This window comes from Monodelphis domestica, chromosome 2, assembly GCF_027887165.1.
Source record: "Monodelphis domestica isolate mMonDom1 chromosome 2, mMonDom1.pri, whole genome shotgun sequence".
In the NCBI taxonomy this organism is placed as follows: Eukaryota; Metazoa; Chordata; class Mammalia; order Didelphimorphia; family Didelphidae; genus Monodelphis; species Monodelphis domestica.
The window spans coordinates 110329008-110353883 of NC_077228.1; the positions used below are offsets into that span (position 1 = coordinate 110329008).

Sequence of the window (24876 nt, forward strand, 5' to 3'; positions counted from 1 at the left end):
ATTCATTCTTACGGTCTTAGGATGTATTTTAAATGGATGCATAGATTTTCTGTGTGATATTTATATTTTGTGAAAAATCATGGCTTGTTTTACCAGAAAAGTGTAAAGCCTCCCAATAGACAGAAAGGGGACAATTTTCAGAATTTGCAGAGTATACCCAAATACTTTGTCCCTGTACTGAATATTACAAGAAAGATTCTAGTTAGCTGCAAGCATCTACATTTGTTACTAAGTACCTAATATACATGTAGGACCCTGGACTAAATGCTAGATCTGGGGCTGCTGGGAATGAAAGCAATAACAAGCAAATGGTTGTGTGACTTTGGGCAAATCATCTCAATTCCTCGAGCCTTAGTTTCCTCCTCTATAACTATGAAGGTTGTACTAGATCTGGGTTTGTCTGATAATGTCTATGGATTCCTTCTCAGAATATTTTTTTTTCAAATTTCATAACTGAAGGAAATGCTGAATTGCAGTTAAAAGTTAATGAAGGGCCAGAGGGGCATCTGGGTGGCTCAGTGGATTGAGAGCCAGACCAAAGACAGGAGGTCCTGGGTTCAAATCTAGACTCAGACACTTCCTAATTATGTGACCCAGGATAAGTCATTTGACCCCCATTGTCTAGCCCTTACCACTCTTCTGCCTTGGAACTAATCCATAGTATTGATTCTAAGGTGAAAGGTAAGGGTTATGAAGGGGCAGCTAGGTGTCTCAGTGGATAGAGTGCCGGACCAGGATTTGGGAGAACCTGGGTTCAAATCTGTCCTCAGACATTTCCTAGCTGTGTAATTCTGAGCAAGTCACTCAACCCCATTTGCCTAGTTCTTGTCTTGTCTTACAGTTATTATTAAGAAAGTGAAGTTTAAAAAAAAACTAATGAAAATAAGGATTTTTCCCCCATTCAACTTCAAGCAGTCCTTGAAATCTGCCCACAGAGCCTAGGTTAAGAGACCCTGGACTAGGCATGATCTCTCGGATCCCTGCCAATTCTAAAATACTACTGAGGCTTTGAGGACTAATTTCTGTGTCCCAGCCACACTGAATGCCAGCCTGGTCCCTGGCTAACTAGTCCAAGCTCTTCTCTCTCCCCTAAAGAGAACTGGACATGTGCACATTAAATATGTCCCCAAGAAAGGAAAGAAGGCCAGCTCTGCCTGTGACAATCCAGAGCTTTGGTTCCCAGGTGGTCACAAGGGCACACAGAGCCTCCCTTTCCTTTAGAGCTCCGAATTGGTAAGCCAATTGGCAGGGAGGGCACATGATAAATAATCTCCCCCATCAGACCAGCTTGGAAACAGAACAAAGAAGTAACGAACTGTGGCTATCAGATGGGGAAAGCAGGCCAATCTGCAGGGCAATTGAGATAAAGGAGTTGAAGAGAAGATGGAAAGAGATTAGGGAACTGGACAAAACTGTCAGATAAAGGCAGGGGGACCCAGGCAGACTCCAGCCTGAGACACAATCACAGCCCAGTTTTCTTCCCTTAGGGATGGGGATTTCCAGGCCCTCAGGGGTCAGCCGGTTCCTCTCTCTCCCATCAAGTTCAGCACCAATGCATCCTAGATTGACCCTCTTGCCTTTTAGTATGTACCCATTCCACAGCCTCCTGTCCTGGACCAAGTTCTTCTCCTTGTCTAACTTCATTCTCTCTTGCTAATACCTCAGTTCATTTTAGGCTTTTGGTGGAGAAGGCTTCCCGCCATCTTTGGGGGAGTCTTTGGCGCCCAATGTGTGCCAAAGGAGAAAAGGAGAACGAGAAGGGAAGTTTTCTGATACAGACCCTGACAGGGGCTGATGTGGTTGTTGATGTGGTTACTGGACTTTAGTAAGTAAGACTTGGGTTCAAATCCTTCATCGGACACTTATTTAGCTGTGTGGCAAGCCACTTAACTTCTCTCTGCCTCAGTTTCCTCATCTGTAAAATGAAGGGGTCAGACTTGATGGCCTCTGAAGCATGTATTTTGTTGTAGAGGCAGCCAGGTAGGTACAGTGGGTAGATTACCAGGATTGGAATCAGAAATAACTTGAGTCCAAAGCTGGCCACAGGTACTTAGTAGCTATGTGATCCTGGGCAAGTCACTTAATCTTTGTCTGCTTCTGTTTTCTCATCTGTAAAATGGGGATAATAATAATGCCTACCTCCCAGGATTGTTGTAAATATAAAAATAAGATACTATTCATGAAGTGCTTTGCAAATGTTAAAATCTCTGACCTTTATTTTCTCATCTTTAAAGTGGCATTATTAAATGCTTATCTACTACTTCTTCTGGAGTTATTGTGATGCTTCCATCTTAGAATCGATACTAAGTACTGGTTCTAAGGCAGAAGAGTGGTGAGGGCTAGGCAGTAGAGGTTAAATTACTTGCCCACAACTGGGAAGTGTCTGTGACAAGATTTGAATCCAGGACTTCCTGTCTCCAGACCTGGTTCTCTTTTTACTGAGCTGCCTAGCTGCCTCTATTATTGTGGTTTCAGCTGAAAGTCAGGCCTCTCCATGAGTAGCTGGGTGGGCCCTTTGCTAGGGATAAGAAAAGGGAGTTTTCCATGAACACCATTTGGTATATGAGAAGCTGGGGGGAATATGAAGATGACCACCCAGATATGAAGAATCAATTTCAAGGCCAATTGGGTTCTTGCTCCCACCTAGGCCTCCTCTCTAACTTCTGCCATGCTTGAGTCCAGATTGCCTTTCCCTCTATTATTTCTTTCCTCCCCACCCTATCTATGAGAAATAAGGATCTATCGAGAAACCAAGAGGCGAAGTCAAGATGGCAGCCTAGAAGGAGCATAGACCTGGCAGCCTGGCCAGAGCTTTGGAGATCCTCCATATCTGCTCCAGCCATCCAGGAAGTTTAAAACTCAGAGTAAACCCAGCCCAACTAAGCTGAACTCAATCCCATCAAAAGTCTCCAGAACACAGGGAAGCCCAGGCTCCCCATCCATCCTCATCAACTACTGGACTTTAAGCCAATCAAAAGCCTCCAGAGGACAGGAAAGCTCAAACCCCCAACAACCATCCCCCAGAGATTACACCAAGAGATCCTCTGTTAAAGCTCCAAGAGGGGAGACTGATAGAAGTCCCCAAAAAAACAAAAAATGAGAGGAACAAGAGCACAGACAAATACAGGGAGGAAAGAAGGGGTGAATTTGAACAAACAACAGAAACAGAAGAAAGAAACTACAATAGACAGTTACTACTCACCAAATGGAACAGAGGGGGAGAGATCAGCAAACGATAAACCAGAAATCCCAGCGAATTGGATACAGGCTGTGGAAGAACTCAAAACACAACTAAGAGAGGCTGAAGACAATTGGGAAAAGAACTTAAAAATTAAGATAAGTCATCTGGAAACAGAGGCACTTGAACTAAAACAAGAAAATAGTGTCCTGAAAGCCAAAATCATCCAGCTGGAAAATGAGGCAAAGGAGATGAAAGATGAGGCAAAGGAGATGAAAGACGAGATAAAGAGGATGAAAGACGATCTTCAAAGAAAATCAGATCAGAAGGAAAAAGACAACCAAAAAGCCAGAGATAAAATCCAATCTTTAAGAACCAGAGTAAAACAACTAGAATCAAGTGACCTCACAAGGCATCAGGACACTATAAAACAAAACAAAAAGAATGAAAAAATTGAGGAAAATGTGAAGCATCTCATTCACAAAACAGACGATTTAGAAAATCGTTCAAAAAGAGACAATTTAAGAATAATTGGACTACCAGAAGACCATGACAAAAGAAAAAGCCTGGACATAATACTACAGGAAATTATCCAGGAAAACTGTCCCGAAATCCTAGAACAAGAGGGGAAAATGGAGATTGAAAGAATCCACAGATCACCCCCTGTATTTAATCCCCAACTGACAACACCAAGAAATGTTATAGCCAAATTCAAAAACAATCAGATGAAAGAACAGGTATTACAAGCTGCCAAGAAGAAGCCATTCAGATACCATAGAAACACGGTGAGGATAACACAGGATCTGTCTGCATCCACACTGAAGGACCAAAAGGCATGGAATACAATATTCCGGAAAGCAAGGGAACTAGGCCTACAGCCAAGAATAAAATACCCATCAAAACTGACTATATTCTTACAGGGGAAAGTATGGTCATTTAACACAACAGAAGAGTTCCAAGCATTCATAAATAAAAGACCAGACCTGAACAGAAAATTTGAAGTCCAACCACAGAACTCAAGAGAATCATCAAAAGGTAATTAAAAAAGAGGGGGAAAACAACAACAACAACAACAACAACAACAAATTTTTTAAGAGATTCAATAAGTTAAAATGATATGTATCCCTATAAGAAAAGAGGTCATTGGCAACTCTTAAAAACTGTTGCTATCACCTAAGCAGTTGGAAGAACTACACTCAGAGGGAACAGTAACAAACTATATAGGATGAAAGGACAAGACATAAATAGGTATATAGATATATGCATGCATAAATACATATACATGTGTATATATATATACATGACTAAAGCTAAAAAAGAAAAGAGGTTATGACTAAAAGAAATGGGAAAAGAAACAAATGGGGGTAAATTTATATGTCACAAAGAAGCTCATGGCGGGAGGGGGGAGAACATCAATACACTGGAAGGGTAAAGAGGTTGGAGATAGGAAATACTCAACTCTTACGTACTTTGAAACTGACCCAAAGAGGGAAGAACAATCCAATCCATTGGGGAAGAGAATAGATTTGCGCCCTATAGGGGAGTAGAAGGGTAAAAAACAGACTGGTGGGGAGGGAAGTAGTACAAGGGAGCGAGAGGGTGGGGGGAAATTTTAAAAAGACTACAGGGGAAAATAAGGGAGGGAATAAGAAGGGAGGGGGGTAGAAAGGGAAGTACAAGGGGGACTGTAAATCACTGGACTGAAAGGTAGAGCTGAAGAAGAAAGGTTAGAATTAGGGAAGGATATCAAAATGCCAGGGAGTCCACAAGTGACAGTCGTAACGTTGAACGTGAATGGGATGAACTCACCCATAAAACGTAGATGAATAGAAGAATGGATTAGAATCCAAAACCCTACCATATGTTGTCTCCAAGAAATACACATGAGGCGGGTAGACACCCACAAGGTCAGAATTAAAGGATGGAGTAAGACCTTCTGGGCCTCAACTGACAGAAAGAAGGCAGGAGTGGTAATCATGATATCTGATAAAGCCAAAGCAAAAATAGACCTGATCAAAAGGGATAGGGAAGGTAATTATATTTTGTTAAAAGGGACTTTAGATAATGAGGAAATATCACTAATCAACATATATGCACCAAATAATATAGCACCCAAATTTCTAATGGAGAAACTAGGAGAATTGAAGAAAGAAATAGACAGTAAAACCATATTAGTGGGAGACTTGAACCAACCATTATCAAATTTAGATAAATCAAATCAAAAAATAAATATGAAAGAGGTAAAAGAAGTGAATGAAATCTTAGAAAAATTAGAATTAATAGACATATGGAGAAAAATAAATAGGGATAAAAAGGAATACACCTTCTTCTCAGCACCACACGGCACATTCACAAAGATTGACCATACATTAGGTCACAGAAACATGGCACACAAATGCAGAAAAGCAGAAATAATAAATGCAGCCTTTTCAGACCACAAGGCAATAAAAATAACGATCAGTAATGGTACATGGAAAACTAAATCAAAAACTAATTGGCAACTAAACAATATGATACTCCAAAATAGTTTAGTTAGAGAAGAAATCATAGAAACAATAATTTCATTGAGGAAAATGACAATGGCGAGACATCCTTTCAAACCTTTTGGGATGCAGCCAAAGTGGTAATCAGAGGTAAATTCATATCCCTGAGTGCATATATTAACAAACTAGGGAGAGCAGAGATCAATCAATTGGAAATGCAAATAAAAAAACTCGAAAGCGACCAAATTAAAAAACCCCAGCAGAAAACCAAACTAGAAATCCTAAAAATTAAGGGAGAAATTAATAAAATCGAAAGTGATAGAACTATTGATTTAGTAAATAAGACAAGAAGCTGGTACTTTGAAAAAACAAACAAAATAGACAAAGTACTGGTCAATCTAATTTAAAAAAGGAAAGAAGAAAAACAAATTAACAGCATCAAAGATAAAAAGGGGGACATCACCTCTGATGAAGAGGAAATTAAGGCAATCATTAAAAATTACTTTGCTCAATTATATGGCAATAAATACACCAATTTAAGTGATATGGATGAATATATACAAAAATACAAACTGCCTAGACGAACAGAAGAAGAAATAGAATTCTTAAATAATCCCATATCAGAAAATGAAATCCAACAAGCCATCAAAGAACTTCCTAAGAAAAAATCCCCAGGGCCTGATGGATTCACCAGTGAATTCTATCAAACATTCAGAGAACAGTTAATCCCAATACTATACAAACTATTTGACATAATAAGCAAAGAGGGAGTTCTACCAAACTCCTTTTATGACACAAACAAGGTACTGATTCCAAAACCAGGCAGGTCAAAAACAGAGAAAGAAAACTATAGACCAATCTCCCTAATGAATATAGATGCAAAAATCTTAAATAGGATACTAGCAAAAAGACTCCAGCAAGTGATCAGAAGGGTCATCCACCATGATCAAGTAGGATTTATACCAGGGATGCAGGGCTGGTTCAATATTAGGAAAACCATCCACATAATTGACCACATTAACAAGCAAACCAACAAAAACCGCATGATTATCTCAATAGACGCAGAAAAAGCCTTTGATAAAATACAACACCCATTCCTATTAAAAACACTAGAAAGCATAGGAATAGAAGGGTCATTCCTAAAAATAATAAACAGTATATATCTAAAACCATCAGCTAAATATCATCTGCAATGGGGATAAACTAGATGCATTCCCAATAAGATCAGGAGTGAAACAAGGATGCCCATTATCACCTCTACTATTTGACATTGTACTAGAAACACTAGCAGTAGCAATTAGAGAAGAAAAAGAAATTGAAGGCATCAAAATAGGCAAGGAGGAGACCAAGTTATCACTCTTTGCAGATGACATGATGGTCTACTTAAAGAATCCTAGAGATTCAACCAAAAAGCTAATTGAAATAATCAACAACTTTAGCAAAGTTGCAGGATACAAAATAAACCCACATAAGTCATCAGCTTTTCTATATATCTCCAACACAGCTCAGCAACAAAACTAGAAAGAGAAATCCCATTCAAAATCACCTTAGACAAAATAAAATACCTAGGAATCTATTTCCCAAGACAAACACAGGAACTATATGAACACAACTACAAAACACCACACAACTAAAACTAGACTTGAGCAATTGGAAAAACATTAACTACTCATGGATAGGATGAGCCAATATAATAAAAATGACCATCCTACCCAAACTTATTTATCTATTTAGTGCCATACCCATGGAACTCCCAAAAAATTTCTTTACTTATTTAGAAAAAACCATAACAAAGTTCATTTGGAATAACAAAAGATCAAAGATATCCAGGGAAATAATGAAAAAAAAACACAAATGAGGGGGGCCTTGCAATCCCAGACCTCAAACTATATTACAAAGCAGCAGTCATCAAAACAATTTGGTACTGGCTAAGAGACAAAAAGGAGGATCAGTAGAATAGACTGGGGGCAAGTGACCTCAGCAAGACAGTATACGATAAACCCAAAGACCCCAGCTTTTGGGACAAAAATCCACTATTCGATAAAAACTGCTAGGAAAATTGGAAGACAGTGTGGGAGAGACTAGGAATAGATCAACACCTCACACCCTACACCAAGATAAATTCAAAATGGGTGAATGACTTAAACATAAAGAAGGAAACCATACGTAAATTGGGTAAACACAGAATAGTATACATGTCAGACCTTTGGGAGGGGAAAGACTTTAAAACCAAGCAAGACATAGAAAGAATCACAAAATGTAAAATAAATAATTTCGACTACATCAAATTAAAAAGCTTTTGTACGAACAAAACCAATGTTACTAAAATCAGAAGGAAAACAACAAACTGGGAAAAAATCTTCATAAAAACCTCTGACAAAGGTTTAATTACTCAAATTTATAAAGAGCTAAATCAATTGTACAAAAAATCAAGCCATTCCCCAATTGATAAATGGACAAGGGACATGGATAGGTAGTTTTCAGATAAAGACATCAAAATTATTAATAAGTACATGAAGAAGTCTTCTAAATCTCTTATAATCAGAGAGATGCAAATCAAAACAACTCTGAGGTATCACCTCACACCAAGCAGATTGGCTAACATAATAGCTATGGAAAGTAATGAATGCTGGAGGGGATGTGGAAAAGTAGGGACACTAGTTCATTGCTGGTGGAGTTGTGAACTGATCCAACCCTTCTGGAGGGCAATTTGGAACTATGCACAAAGGGCGATAAAAGAATGTCTACCCTTTGATCCATAGCACTGCTGGGTCTGTACCCCAAAGAGATAATGGACAAAAAGACTTGTACAAAAATATTCATAGCTGCGCTCTTTGTGGTGGCCAAAAATTGGAAAACGAGGGGATGCCCATCAATTGGGGAATGGCTAAACAAATTGTGGTATATGTTGGTGATGGAATACTATTGTGCAAAAAGGAATAATAAAATGGAGGAATTCCATGGAGACTGGAACGACCTCCAGGAAGTGATGCAGAGTGAGAGGAGCAGAACCAGGAGAACATTGTACATAGAGACAAACACACTGTGGTATAATCGAACGTAATGGACTTCTCCATTAGTGGCGGTGTAATGTCCCTGAATATAAGCAAAGGACAAACTGTGGGAGTAGAAACACCGAGGAAAAGCAATTGCCTGACTACAGCGGTTGAGGGGACATGACAGAGGAGAGACTCTAAACGAACACTCTAATGCAAATATTAACAACATGGCAATGGGTTCGAAGCAAGAACACATGTGATAGCCAGTGGAATCACGCGTCGGCTACAGGGGGTGGGGGGAGGAAAAGAAAATGATCTTTGTCTTTAATGAATAATGCATGGAAATGATCAAATAAAATACTATAAAATTTAAAAAAAAAAAAAGAAAGAAGGATCTATCTCTCCCCTGTCATGGGACCCAGAGAAAGGTCATCTCCCCACAGTCACTCAGCAAATAGAGGTAATACCACCTCGGTTCTCCCCAAGGGGAATGGGCCTCATGGAGAATGCCAGAGGAAGCCTTTCTTTTCTTTTATTTTTTTTAACCCTTACCTTCTATCTGAAGATCAGCTCTAGGATACAAGCACAACAAGGACTAGGCAATTGGAGTTAAATGACTTGTTCAAAGTCACATGTCTAAGAACTGTCTAAGGCTAGATTTGAATCCAGGTCCTCCTGATTCCAGGCCCAGTGCTCTATCCTCTGTGCTACCTAGTTGCCCTTAGAGGAAGACTTTATTTACCTCACTGACTCCTCAACTACTTCCCTACTCAGGCTGGCCAAGTCACTGTGGGTCCTCTTCACTTCATCTCTGACCATCTCACTAGTGTTTGCTGTCATCCCCTTCTGCCAAAATGTGGTGGTGTTGGCTATAGTCATAGCCATAGCTGGTATGGCCATGGGATTCATAGATACAGTGGCCAACATGCAGTTGGTGAAGATCTACCAAAAGGATTCTGCTGTCTTCCTCCAGGTGAGCCTGGGAACAATTGAGGAACAGGGCCTTTTAGGTGGTGATGATGAGTGGGGATCTCTATGTAATACATTTCCAGGTCTCCAACCCAATCCATCTATCTTCCCTACCAAATTCCCTCATTTCTATTTTATTTCATACTCATAAAATTAAGGGTTGGCAGAAATCCTAGAAATCAATAGACCCAATTCACCTTATAGATAAAAAAGTGATTCCCAAAAAGTTGAAACAACTTGCCCAATATCACACAGGTAGTAAGTGGAGGAGATGGGATTTGATTCCAAAACCTCTTACTCCCAAATCGGTGCTCTTTATCTCTCCTCCCCATCTAGCTTTTGTCTCCATCCATCCCTCTTCCCCATCATCCACCTTGCCCATCCTCCTTCCAAACACTCAGGTGTTCCAATTCAAAGTAGCCTCAATTTCTTCCTTCCTCTTAGGGATGCTAACCAGCTGCTAAGCTTGGGTATCCTCCCCCCAATATAGGACTAGGGCGTCAAAATGTTCTATTTTTAAAGCTAAATTTTAGCCAAGGGTGGGAAGTATCACAGCCCAGTGTTGTGAAAAGAACATTTGGAGACAAAGCCACTTTCTCTTGGGGAGGTTGATTCCCATCTGAGCTGATTTCCTCTTTTCTATAATGTGGCAATTAAGCTACATGATCTGCAAGGTTCTTTCCAGCCCTTACATTCTGGACTCTCTGGTTCTTACACATAAGGTGGTTTTCAGGAACATGCTGAGAAAGGGGTTTCCATCCTTCAGGGGAGACAGCCCCCATTTCTTGAATTTTTATTTCCTCCTTAATCAGGGGATAGTCCCCCTAATGGAATATCAGAAATGGAAAGAAGCTTAGAGGTCACCTGGTCCAAACTTCTGGTGGCTGCAGAAATATCCATTCTGCATCATAATGTAGCAAAAAGAACACCATATATGAAGTCAAAGGTCCTGGGTTCAAATTCCATATTGGTTCATTTTTCACTTTGTGACCTTTAAGCAAATCACATTCCCTCCATCAGCCTTAGTCTCCCCGTATGAAAAATGAGAGAAATTAACTAAACATTCTTCTAAGTTCTTTTTACCTCTAAATCCTTTGATCCTGTGGGATCCAGTAGGGGATGGAAGAGGTAGAGGCAGTAACTGAGTCCATTTGTACATTGGTTGTCTCACCACTATTTCCCACCAGGTTCTTCATTTTTTCGTGGGCTTTGGTGCCTTTTTGAGCCCCCTCATCGCTGACCCTTTCCTTTCTGAAAATGATTGTCTGCCAACCAATGCCACGAACCATGACAGAGACAGCTCCCATTTCCAAAAAATCTTGACACCCCACCATGCTCAGCCCAACTTGACCCACCATGAGCTGCCTGCCCATGCTTGGGTAGGGAATCAGATGTCTTATGCCTTCTGGATCATGGCCTTGATCAATGTGAGTACCACCCCGGAGATGGCGGTAAGGTAGGATAATGGTGGATGTCAGTATAACTTCCCTTAGCTCTAACATCCTGTGTTTCTGTGATAGGAGATGCTTTTTGAAGGGTGGTGCCCCAATGATGCCAGGGTTGGAAAACAAGACTATATGACCCAAAAGGATCTAACTCAACTCTTTTCAGGGGCAATACAATGAAATTCAACATTTGTTAAGTGTTAGTTACATATAAGAGATGCAAGATGAAGCTGATAGGGTGTGTCTGGGTGAGGAGTGGCCTCTGACAAACACTGACTCTGTGGGCCTGGACAAGTTACTTAACTCTTCAGTGGTTCAGACAACTCTCTAAGACAGTAAATGGCAGAATAAGTGCCGATAAGAATAGGTAGAAAGAATTTCTTCCCAGGAAGTTCTCTATACTGATTAATTCACAGGTCTAGACCAAAAAATAAAATAAAATAAAATAAAATAAAATTGTACTAATCATCATGGAACTGCAGAAGTGAAAAACATAAAACCCCTGTCATCGTGGGGCTCTTAGGATGGGGCATAAGCACACAAATAAACAGAATGTGATAAGGGGAAAGGAGAGGATGTGTTTGGGAAAATTTAAAGAGGAAAATCTCATTCATAGCTGAGCATCGAAGAATCAAGACAGGGAAGGAGAAGCTGAAAAGCTTCATGGAAAAGGAAGCATCTAGGAGCAGCTAGGTAGTATAGTGGATAGAGCTCTAGGCCTGGAGTCAAGATGACCTGGGTTCAAAATGTGTCATCAGACACTTCCTAGCTGTGTGACCCTGGGAAAGTCACTTAAAACCAAATGCCTAGCCCTTGCTGCTCTTCTGTTTTAGAACTGATACTAAGACAGAAGGTAAAGATTTTTTTAAAATAAAAAAAAGAAGGCAAGGACGGTAACCCATTAAAGACAAAAATAAATGTATATAGGGGTTTCTAGGTAATAAAATGCAGGATCTTGAGTCAGAAGGACTTGGACTTAAATATGACCTCAGACACTTCCTACTTATGTGACCCTGGGCAAGACACTTAACCCTGTTTGCCAAGTTCTTGCTCCTCTGTCTTAGAGTTGTTACTAAAGCAGAAAGTATAGGAGAAAGAAGGGACAGGATAGGAAGGAAGGAAGGAAGGAAGGAAGGAAGGAAGGAAGGAAGGAAGAAAGGAAGAAAGAAAGAAAGAAAGAAAGAAAGAAAGAAAGAAAGAAAGAAAGAAAGAAAGAAAGAAAGAAAGAAAGAAAGAAAGAAAGAAAGAAAGAAAGAAAGAAAGAAAGAAAGAAAGAAAGAAAGAAAGAAAGAAAGAAAGAAAGAAAGAGGAAGGAAGGAAGGAAGGAAGGAAGGAAGAAAGAAGAAAGGAAGAAAGAAAGAAAGAAAGAAAGAAAGAAAGAAAGAAAGAAAGAAAGAAAGAAAGAAAGAAAGAAAGAAAGAAAGAAAGAAAGAAAGAAAGAAAGAAAGAAAGAAAGAAAGAAAGAAAGAAAGAAAGAAAGAAAGAAAGAAAGAAAGAAAGAAAGAAAGAAAGAAAGATAGAAAGAAAAAGAAAGAAAGAAAGGAGGAAGGAAGGAAGGAAGGAAGGAAGAAAGGAAGAAGAAAGAAAGAAAGAAAGAAAGAAAGAAAGAAAGAAAGAAAGAAAGAAAGAAAGAAAGAAAGAAAGAAAGAAAGAAAGAAAGAAAGAAAGAAAGAAAGAAAGAAAGAAAGAAAGAAAGAAAGAAAGAAAGAAAGAAAGAAAGAAAGAAAGAAAGAAAGAAAGGAAGGAAAAAGAAAGAAAGAAAGGAGGGAGGGAGGGAGGGAGAGAGAAAGTGAAGAATGATTTGTGCACTTCCACCTCTAGAGAAATGAGCAAGGAGTAGTTTTATATATGAATACTTTTTTTTTTTTAATCAATGATGCCTTCTCATTCTCTCACTCAGTGAGGGGAAGAGAGTGAAGGAGAGAGAAACCTGGGAACTTTAATCTAACAAAGAAACAAATAAATTTAATTATTATTTTTTAAAAGAACAACTTAGAGGATTTGAACAAAAATTGCAGCAGGAAGGATTAGGGTAAAACATGAAGACTTTACCTGAAGGAAAAAAAACAAAACAAAACACTGAAGGGAAGGCAGGTGTTGGGGGCAGAGCCTTCTCCTCTGGATCCCTGCAGAAATGGAACAGATTTTCTCTTGGCCCTGGGGGAGGATGCATGAAGTTCTTCTTGAAGGCAGAGGCTAGATTTGCTAGTTTCTCAGAGCTATGTTTCTGGTGATATAAATGCCTCTAAATGGATTATGTCATTGAGTTCCTCTGTGTGTACCCATGCGTGTCTTAGTTTGTTCTGTTTGGGAGTAGTCCAGATCGGTGTTTTATGGTTAAACTAAAAGGATCTTATATAGCACTACAGGGGAGGGAGCACTTGTTCCAACTTCTTGCCCTCCTCCCACCCCAATTACACATACACAAACATACGAGCTACTTGTAATACCTTGGGCAAATGGTATAAGGCATTTCTGATCCTCAGTTTCCCCCTCTGGAGAATAGGATAATAATCCCTGCCAGGCCTAGATCATAGGGCAATCATGAGGATCAAAGGAGATGAAAACTGTCAATTGCTTTGTACAACATAAAGTTCCATATAAATCTAAGAGAAAATCCACCAGGGATGATTCAGGAGGATCATAGTGATGGCTTATCCAGTACCTTGTTTAAACAAACTTCTAAGTCTCCTGTGAGCAAGGAAGCTTAAGCTAACAGCAAAGCCTGGGAGTTGGGCCATTGCAAAAGCAAAGAATTTGGAAAACTATTTCCAAGCTTTACATGGGAAAGAGATTTCTGGGAAGTAGACATGGTAAGGGAAGAGAGGAGTTAGAATCAGCCACCCTCTTGACCAGTGAATTATATTGTAGAAAGTGGTTTTATAGAGGCATCTAGGTGACTCAGTGGATAGAGAACCGGGCTTGGAGTCCAGAGGTCATGGGTTCAAATTTGGCCTCAGATACTTCCTAACTATGTGACCCTGGGCAAGTCACTTAACTTCCAATTACCTAGCCCGTACCCACATGTCTGCCTTGGAACCAATACTTAGTATCAATTCTAAAACAGAAGGTAAGGATTTTTTTTAAGTGGATTTATATCTTAAATGGCTTATCTCCTTAAATTTATCCAGTGCCTTGAGATCCAGGAGGATGAGTGTAGGGGTAGAGATAGGTATAACTCTTTAGCTTCTAAATAAATATACCTGAGTATATTAAGTGGTCATTTTTTTTAACACTTACCTTCTGTCTCAGAAGGTCAAAGGCTAAGCAAATAGGGGTAAGTGACTTGTTTAGGGTCACACAGCTAGGCAGTATCTGAGGCAAGATTTGAAACTAGGTCTTCCAAAACTCCAGGCCTAATGCTCTACTGTGCCACTTGGGTGGCATTAATAAGCCCAAAAAGCATTTAATAAGCACTGACTACATATGCCAAACTATACTAAGTACAGACAATACAAATCCAAGCAAGCATGGCTATCCATGCCCTTAAGGAGCTTACGTTCTAATGCAGGAAGATAACCCAGAAAAGGGCGCTGAAAAGGGGAATGCTGAGAAGTGACCTCCAAAGAGGCAGGAATGAAACTGAGTTATGAAGGATGGCTGGCTGGACACTTCCTCAAAACGGACATTCTGGAAGGAACTCACCAACGGGAGGAGGAGGCCAAAGGGGAGGGGCATCTTCGAAGGGACCAGCTGATAACGTCCAGAGCAAGCAGTGGAGCCAGGGAGGAGTTTGCCTTTTAGGAGGGTTAGGGGACACACACACACACACACACACACACACACACACACACACACACACACACACACACACACACATGACAGGGACAGAATAGGGATAGGAACAGGCTCTCTAAAATAATTGATATAGGAAACTCCCTCTGCCAATGGAGTTTGGCACCTACTCTGCAAATTATAATCTTAGAGAATCGCCTAGAGTATTAGGAGGTTGAATGACTTGTCCAGGGGGTGATACCGAAGGGGTCTGAACCAGGTCTTCCTAGCCACCACATAAAACATATAGATAATGGGGCAGCTAGACAGCACAGTGGAGTGCCAGGTCTAGAGATGGGAGGTCCTGGGTTCAAATTTGGCCTCAGACACTTCCTAACTGTGTGACCCTGAGCAAGTCACTTAATCCTCATTGCCTAGCCCTTACCATTCTTTCACCTTGGAACCAATACAAACCATTGATTCTAAAATGGAAAGTAAGGCTTTTGAGAGAGACAGAGACAGAGACAGAGACAGAGACAGAGACAGAGACAGAGACAGAGACAGAGACAGAGAGAGGGAGGAAGGGAAGAAGGGAGAGGGAGGAAGGAAGGAAAGATTAAGAAAACATATGGATAATTACCAAATAAATATAAGGTAATGGAAAACTCTTCCATTTGGGGGATCAGAAAAGGCTTCAGGGGGGCAGTTAGGTAGCTCAGTGAATTGAGAGCCAGGCCTAGAGATGGGGGGTCCTGGGTTCAAATCCAGACTAAGATTTCCCAGCTGTGTGACCCTGGGCAAGTCATTTGACCCCCATTGCCTAGCCCTTACCATTCTTCTGCCTTGGAACCAATATACAATATTGATTCCAAGGCAGAAGGTAAGGGTTTTAAAAAAAAAGAAAAGGCTTCATTTGAAGATCGATCTTGAATTAAATTTTGAAAGAAACTAGGTAAATACTAAGTGGTGGAAATGAGCAGAGAATATATTCTAGACATGGGCCCTTGTGAAAGTAAAGAGTCTGGTGGTTTGGTTCTTTTTTTTTTTTAATTCTTACCTTCTATCTTAAAACCAATACTGTGTATTGGCTCCAAGGCAGAGCAGGCAATGGAGGTTAAGTGACTTGCCCAGAGTCACCTAGCTAGGACATGTCTAAATCTAAAGATTTGAGCCTGGAACCTCCTATTTCTAGGTTTGGTTCTCAATCCACTGAGCCACCTAGCTGTTCCCTCATGGTAGTTAGATTCTTAAGAGGGCTGAGTCCCTGAAAATTCTGGTCAATGAATATATTGGGGAAAGGAGAAGCCTGATGGGAGCTAGGGAATCTCCCCACGCTCTCCTGACTATCATTGTTTCCTCTCCCACCCCTAAATCCAGCTGCCAGTGCCCATTTCAGTTCTGTTCCTGCTATCCAAGGAACGGCTTCTGCCCTTTTGTCCAAGGAAAAAACCTCTGCTAGTGAAGACTGATGAGCTTGCCCTTCAAATGGAGCTGCCTGAGAAGGAAGATTCCTCTTCTCCGCCAACCAAAGCACTGTCAGAGACAGGTAAGGCAGAGAGTGGGAGACAATCCTCCTTCCTATTTGTGGGATCTCATTCATTCCCCCTTTTCCTTTTCAGTACGTCAATATAATAAGCTGTTCACATGATCACAGTGCAGGTTAAATGAAAAAATGGGTTGGTGTCTACTAAAGAAACTCAAGAGAATCTTAAAGAAGAAGTTGATGGGCCAGTCAGTGCTGGTAACAAAGGACCCTTTTATATGGAGCAGCTAGGTGGTTTGAGAACTAGGCCTAGAAACAGAGGGGTCCTGGGTTCAGATTTAGCCTCAGATACTTCTGTGTAATTCTAGGCAAGTCACTTTACCCCCCATTGCCTAGCCATTACCCACATTTCTGCTTTGGAACTGGCATTTAGGATTGATTCTAAGATAGAAGGTAAGGTTTAAAAAGAATAAAGATAGAGACAGGAGGTCCTGGGTTCAAATCTGGCCTCAGACACTTCCCAGCTGTGTGACCCTGGGCAAGTCACTTGACCCCCATTGCCTAGCCCTTATCACTCTTCTGCCTTGGAGCCAATACACAGTATTGACTCCAAGATGGAAGGTAAGGGTTTGAAAAAAAAGAAAAAGAAAAAGAATAAAGAGAGAAGGCCATTGAAGGCACACGAATGGCCATGAAAGGAGAAGAAAGGGCAGCAAGGGAAGGGTACTGTAAAGATTAAAATTGCCTAAAATGTCTACATTTACATTACTAGGGAAGGAGGAACCACCTCCTACATGGGACAGCACCTCTTGCGCCTAAGTATCACACCAGCATTGCCTCTACCAAATAGGAATCAAATATCCTGCTACAAATGCCCCAGCATGAAAACACCTTGGGCTGAGCTCAAAACCCAGGTTACAGTCCAGTGATCCTTCTTCAAAGACCAATAAGCAGGACATAGTCCTCGCAGAGATGAGTCATACTGATCTCAACATGTTTACTTAAAATAAAACCAAAGGACGAAAGGAAGTTGCAGCCAAACAGAGGGATGGTTTACAAGTTGGCGTTGGAGAGGCAAATAAAGGAGATGATGTAGCATGCAGAGGCCACACCCAGGTAAAACCACCTTGGCAGATGGGCTAAAGCAGGTTGAGGACAATTGACAGACCCATGAGGGCATTAGGTGGGAATGTCTACCCTAAGCATGTGAAGACTTCCCTGACAGAATGGGCAGAGGAGAACGTTTCATTCTAACAGCCTTGAAGGTAGCCAAAGCAGACTCTCTGGATCACCTAGAGCTTGAGCAGACATGGAAGACACCAAGGTCATCCACTGCATCCCAAGCCATCCCCAGGAGTTCTGACTCCTGTCTTGCCATTGGACTTGGATGACTGAAAGAGAGAGGAGGCTGATGGCTTTGTGTGACTGCCTCACTTAAATCCAATCACGAATAAGACCACCCTGTGATGTCACCTTTCTTTGAAAATGAAGGACAAACAATAATAACAACAAAGGAGTTGACAAAATTGTTTTTCTCATGTAACCAAAGGTAATTGGAAACATTATTTCATAAGACATGATTAAATAATGTCACGGTGCTCATGATACATATTTGCAAAAGTGCCACCCTAAAAGTAATCACAATTTTTGTGTCAACATCCAGCACAGAACATGAAAAGGTAGAAAAGCTCCACAAAGGATAAAATGACCCTCCAAATGGAAACACTTTGATATTCAACTATGTTGGTACAAAGCGAGGTGATGAAAAACCTATTGGGAAATAAATAAGGAAAAAGGCTTAAAGAACGTACAGAAGTCTCCAGCATTGATCACATACTTTATTCTGTCTTATACTTTCCTTTTTTGTTAAGAACTTAACCAGTGGTGTGCTAGAAACTGTTTAATAATTTGCTCTACAAGTTAAAAAAAAATATAAAAATATATGTATGCACATATGCACAGAACACTTTAAAGTTTTATCTGCATTATTAACATCTTTTTTCATTACTGTCTTAAGGAGAGACAATCAACCAAGTCAGTCCTAGCCTTTGGTGGCACAAATACTCCCAATGAAAATTTAACAATCAGCCCCAGAGATCCTATTCAAGATGGCTCCAGAATACCCTCTCTGAATTTAAGAAACACAAACATTTCAATATATAAAGAAGAAAAGAAGGAAGGTTGTATATAACAGTGTAAACTTCTATTGTACATAGCTTTGGTTTTTACATATAAATTAAGTTTAATAATTATTTTATATCAATTATTACAATAAGAAATAATATTAAATATTAATATTATTAATAAATACTTATAATAATAAAAGCTTTCCTGCTTGTCGAGCCTCCTTCTGAACTTTCTTATGTGTATATTTTAATGTTTCATGATCAATATTTTAAATTTTAATTTCTTTATTTTTACATGCAACTATAATCTGTTACTCTCACTACCTCCAACCCCACTCCCTGCTGAACAAAAAGAAGAAAGTTCTCATCATAAACATGCACAGGTCATCAAAACTGGGTAAAGTTCCTCAAATAGTTCATCAAATGCACAAAGAATGGAGAAGATCTGCAAAGATTCTTTGCTGTAAATAAACCCTTTACATTATCATCAAAGATAATAAAACTACTAAATTTAAGCATCACCAGATGTGCTTCATGAGCAAGTCAAAATGGCACAAAAGAAACAAGGAAGAAAAAAGCAGTAGAACTAGATCAAATGTACCCAGAGAACATCTGGTTTTGTAGGCATGGAAGGATCAGTTTAATAAGGATCAAGCATAGAAAAAAATATCGGTCCTTATTATTGCTCAAAAAAAGGAATCAAGAGAATATCAGCATATACCAACTCATATCTACTTTGTAATCTCTACAAAATTTTTTATGAAAATCATCTGAGGAAATCCTTGATGAAGGTAGAAAAAGGAATGGGCAGGCCTTCACAAACAATATTTTACAGTAGCTCACAGCCTTACTATTGCACAACGGATTGGAGGATACAAAATCCCTCTAGGCTTCTTGTGATGTTTTCCAGGTAATATGTTCAAAAGTTTACAGGGTTCATGGGAAGATGTAACAACAGAGGTGACTGATGACTTTCTGATTATGCATCAATGTCAAGTGAAACATAAAAGAAGTAGATAGCACTCTCCAAAGGTGTTCACCACTGACGTGGAGGAGGCTCAGTGTAGACACCAGAGTGAGGAGGAATTCTTTATAGGTAGTAAGGGCCTTCCGATTTTCCTCTTTATGAATCACAGAGTGTAGATTGTAGTAAGTACTACAAAACCTCTTAAGTAAGATCCATTAATCACTAGAGAATTCAGCCTAATTATCCACCCAAGGGGAAGTAGACGAAGATGCCTTTTGCCCAGGAAATGATAGAAAATTGGATGGAAAAGTTAGAGCTTATTCATGAGTATGTTTACCTTGGACAGACACTGACAATGGACAGTGGTGTGGGCCCAGAACTGACACTGAAGAAGAGAGGAGGTTGGACTGCCTACAGGAAACTACAAGAACCCTGAAATGAAAGCCGTTCTGTTTAACATCAATGTTTTTGTTCTGGTGATATGTAACTATAAATTTTGGAATTAAACAGTCTCCAAAGAACTAAAGCTGAGAATCACTGAAAGGGTAAAGAGAGACATGGTGAGACAAGCAATGAACAATACCCAAGACACAAGCCAGGGAACTTCTATCATTAGAGAAATATCAGCCGGAGAAAAAGTTGGACCAATGAAATGGAGAAAGTGAGGGATACCCATGAATGAACAGCCTGATTGCTCTGTTGGTACCCATACAACATGAGGACCATACAAAGACTATATGATACAAGGCCTAAATAGCAAAGCTTTCCAATAATTAGAGTGATTCCAAAGTGGAGCCTCCTTCCATCCAGGTCTTCAAGTAGATGCCAGCTCTAAGCCATGCCACCTCCACTCCAGACTTCTTCTCTACTTCCTCCTCACCAGAAACTTGTACTTTGGCCCAGAACTATGCTGTGTTCTGATGAGGGAGGTTTACTTCATCTCGTGCAGGTCAAGGCTTCCTCCTTACCTTCAGACAGCGCCAAAGCATGAAGCAGTGCCTGCAAGCCCTCCCCTCTTTTAGCTTCCCTTTATAGGTTGTCTTCCCACATTAGAATGTAAGCTCCCTAAGGTCAGGGGACCATGGTTTTGCTTTTCTTTGCATCCCAGCACAAAATAAGTTTTTAATAAATGCTTAATTGATAGGTAGATAGACAAAGAGAGAGATAGAGAGATAGAGAAATAGATGGATAGATAGATGGATGGGTGGTTAGACATAGATAGAGACAGATGGATGGATGGATGGATGGATGGATGGATGGATGGATGGATGGATGGATGAATGGATGGAAGATTCTTAATCTGAAGCCCATAAACTTTTAAAAATAATATATGTTGATAAGTGTATTTTTATAAAATTGTTTTTTTGCAATGCCAAGAATTTTATTTTATGCATTTAAATATAGCAAAATGGTATAGTAGATATAGCCCTTGATCTAGAGTTAGGAAGACCTGAGTTCAAATCTAATCACAGACTAGCTATGTGACCCAGGGCAAATCACTTAACTTTGCCTCAGTTTCCTCACCTGTAAAAAGAGCTGAAGAAGGAAATGGCAAACCACTCTAGTATCTTTATCAAGGAAACTGTGACATGGAAATCACTTTAAAAGACTGATATATATTAATTTAAGGTCACCAAGGAATTCAGCTATGTAATTCCTAAATGAAAACTCAAGTCAGCAGTCAACCTTTTATGGAGTTTTTAATTACAAACAGGAGGAAGAAAGGTATTAGAGAGAGAGAGAGAGAGAGAGAGAGAGAGAGAGAGAGAGAGAGAGAGAGAAAGGGGAGAGAAGGGAATAGGGCTTAAATACCCCCTCTGCTTAGGCTGGGCCAAAGGCCCAAGCCCTTAGATAGCTGAGGCAAAGAAAAAAGATCAGTCCCTATCACTCACATGACCAAAATGGAGAAACAGTCTCAGTGGCCTCCACCTCCAGCCTCCTTCAGAGCAAGCCCTCCTCTCAGACCTCTCCAGGAGCTCTCCCTCCAGGACCTCTCTCCTCTCAGACTCCTTCAGAGCAAAACCTCTCAGAGCAAAACCTCCTCCTCTTGTCCTCAGACCCCTGCTATCTTTAAGGAACCCATCTAACTCCCCTCCCCTCAGTTCTCACATCTACCAATCACTATCGATGTCTCCCCTGTGCCAATGGTGGCTCTAGCTTAACCCAGGACCGCCCAGAGGTCTGTTTCCTTTGCACATGTCTGTTGAAGGTCATATTCTCAAATAATTAAATCTTGATCTTTGCTGCAGCCCTTCCTAAATCCTGTTACTCTGAGTAGGGTGGAGATTGGAAGTTCCAAGACCTGGTTCTGTCATTCCAAGTATCTCTATTGTATCAATTCTAAAATCAATCATGACTCAAAGAACTTCCTGTTCTATGCTTAAGCATAGGTCAAAGCCCTTTCCATTGTTTAGCAAAAGATTTCTGTCCTAAAGTAGTCTTAAGTAGGGAGGAGAAGGATCCTCCCATGCCAAGGAGTTTCACATTCCAATAGAGTTCTTACTATCAGTAGGAAATTTTTTCAAGTATGAAATTTCCCAATGGGGAAATTTCCAACATTCATAAGCCTAAGAAATTTTAAGGTTTACAAAACCCCAAATAGGATCACAAAGAGTAAGACATGACTGAAACAACTGAACAACAGCAAAAAATACATTGTCTGGGGCAGCTAGGTGGCTCAGTAGATACAATACCAGCCCTGGAGTTGGGACGACCTGGGTTCAAATATGGCCTTAGATTCTTCCTAGTTGTGTGATTCTGGGCAAGTCACTTAACCCCATTTGCCTAGCCCTTTTCCCCATCTTAGAGTTGTTACTAAAACAGTTAGTAGAGGTTTAAAAAAATACATTGTTCTGAGAAGGATATAGTAGGCTTCCATCAGAATGACAAAAGGGTCCATAACAAATAAAAAATATTATTATGCTATTATCAGAAATGTAGGATCTAAGACAATTCCAAGGTTCTCATGATGAAAAATACTCTCTCCCACCCCAGAAGGAACTGATGGAGTCTGAATGCAGATCAAAGCAGATCATTTTTCACTTTATTTCCTTTATGAGTTTTTTGTAGTATGTGTCATATATGTCTTCTTTCACAACACGATGAATATGGAAATATGTATTATATGATAGTGCATGTATGATCTATGTTAGATCACATACTGGCTCAGGGAGGGGAGAGAGGCAAAATGGAGGAAGAATTTGAATTGAAAAATGTCAGAAAACAAATGTTAAAAACTACATATAGGGACAGCTGGGTGGCTCAATGGATTGAGAGCCAGGCCTAGAGCTGGGCAGTCCTAGGTTCAAATCTGGACTCAGACACTTCCCAGCTGTATGACCCTGGGCAAGTCACTTACCCCCCATTGCCTAGCCCTTATCACTCTTCTGCCTTAGAACTAATACACAATATTGATTCTAAGTTGGAAGGTAAGGGTTTTATTTTAAAAAAACAACAACCACTTACATATAATTGGGGTGGAGGGAAATCAATAAAGATAAAACCTTTTTTTAAAGATTACGTTATGGTTTATAAAACCAAAAAGGTCCTCATTTTAGAAGTTTGTCTTCTAAATTCACATTGGACTAGATGACTTCTGTGTTTCCTTTCAAAATCTGATCATCTGAGTCTGTAATTCTATTATCATTGTTAATAATAACCTTCCACTAAAGTCCCCAGGTATGCTACCAGGGTTTCATGAGTAATGTCAGTCCAGTCCAAGCCTCAGCATACCCACCAAACTGAAGTGATTTTAAGGCATAGGACTCAGCTAGGCCAGCTCTGGGCACTATGTGCCTGTCGTTTGAGGTCCAACGGAGCCAAGATCATGAAGGCTGATTACCAGGTTGGTTCCCAGATAGTGGATATTTTCAGTCCAAGACACTCATAAAGATTGGTTACCAAGGCATGGAAAGGTTGGGATCCATATTTGTGGAGGAATTACCCAAGTGAATATAATTAGGGATGCATGAAGTATTCAAGAAGGTATTCATAATGATGGCAACACTCTCCAACTCCCTGGTGCATTATGATCTTTGGCAAGTAGTTGGAACTCCCTGGGCTTCAGTTCACCCAGTAGTGAGGGAGAAAAGGGATAGAAAAAGGTGCCAACTTCCAGTGAAGCAAATAAAAGCTGGAATGGGTAGAGTTGGTCAGATCGGATCCCAAGCTTTATCTCCTCTTTGTTCACCCAATTCCTCTACAGAATGGGTTTTAGGAAGAACTGGTAAACCTCCTTTGTCTCTTACACACTTCTCTATTTTATTCCGCCAGAGCATGGAGACCTGTTCAGCTGTTGTCAAAAGAAGAATTTTCAAGGAGCCTCTTGCTCCTTCTTTGCCATTCACATCACTGCAGCCCTGGTGCTATTCATGACTGATGGAATTGTGGTGAGCAGGCTCAGAAGGGGCAGGTTCTGAGCTAAGTCACAACCCTTACAGCCAAAGCCAGCAATCCAGGATTAGGCATTAGGGGGAGCAAGCCACATCGAGATCTTCAAGGACAAAGTTACCCTAGGTGTTCTCTCTTTCTGCTCCCAGGGGGCTCTCCACCAAGTAATAAGTCATATAGAAATGTGGCTATGGGTAGAAGAAAGGAAGCCAGTTTCCAGTTCGACATCAGTGATGTAGGCAGAGAGGGAGAGTATAATGGGGCTCCTCAAGGAGAGATCCTTGAAGAATCTAGTAGCCTGGGTATTGGGAATGGTGGTGGTGGTGGTGGTGGTAATGGTGATGATGATGATAACGATGGTCAGTATGGTCCAGGTCCTACTCTGCTACATACTCCTGAAGTGATTGGCAAGAAAACAACCCTTGGCATTCTGGGCAATTCTCTAAGATTATAAATTGCTATTATTCCCACCATCCCCCAAACTCTGCCCTTTTCCAAATTTTCCTATTACTATTGAGGATGCCATCATCTTCCCAGTGACCCAGGCTCACTGGAAGTGGGATTTTCTTCATCAGCAGTCGCCTATGCCAATGAAATCCTCAGTTGCCACCAATAACAATAGCTCATATTTAAATGGTGCTTTAAAGTTTACAGAATGATTTACAAAGATTACCTCATTCAATACTGACTAAAATTCCATAAGGTAGGTGCTCCTATTGTCCCCATTTTACAGATGAAGACACTTGAGGCTACCAGTGTGGGGTACTGGTCAGAGAAGAGAGTGGCCTCACTTGGTCTACACTGGTTTCTTCACAGGGTGAATATTCTGCCTTTGTATACACCTACGCAGTAGATGCTCCACTCTTCATAGGACATAAGTTAGCTGGCTACCTTCCTAGCATCTTCTGGGGCTTTGTCACCTTAGGCCGGCTCATCTCCATCCCCATCTCTTCTCGGTTGAAGCCAGCCACCATGGTCGTCATCAACTTGGTATGTTCACAACACTGCAATTCAGGTCAGGTCATGTCTGTCCTTCTTCCACCCTTCTAACCCCCTACCCCTATTTGTTTATTTTTAAATGTTTACCTTTTGTCATAGTATCAGTTCTTTTTTTTTAACCCTT

At 40.4% G+C, this 24876-nt stretch overlaps 1 protein-coding gene across 1 annotated transcript in view; it reads left to right on the forward strand.

Annotated features, from left to right (window-relative positions):
- The window catches only part of MFSD4A (major facilitator superfamily domain containing 4A), a 97355-nt gene that overhangs the window by 49180 nt on the left and 23299 nt on the right, over positions 1-24876 (forward strand). The window contains exons 2-6 of the mRNA XM_001371914.3: positions 9435-9633; positions 10817-11056; positions 16166-16334; positions 23637-23752; positions 24570-24743. Coding sequence (XP_001371951.1) covers positions 9435-9633; positions 10817-11056; positions 16166-16334; positions 23637-23752; positions 24570-24743 — 898 coding nt within the window. The remainder of the gene's footprint in view (positions 1-9434; positions 9634-10816; positions 11057-16165; positions 16335-23636; positions 23753-24569; positions 24744-24876) is intronic.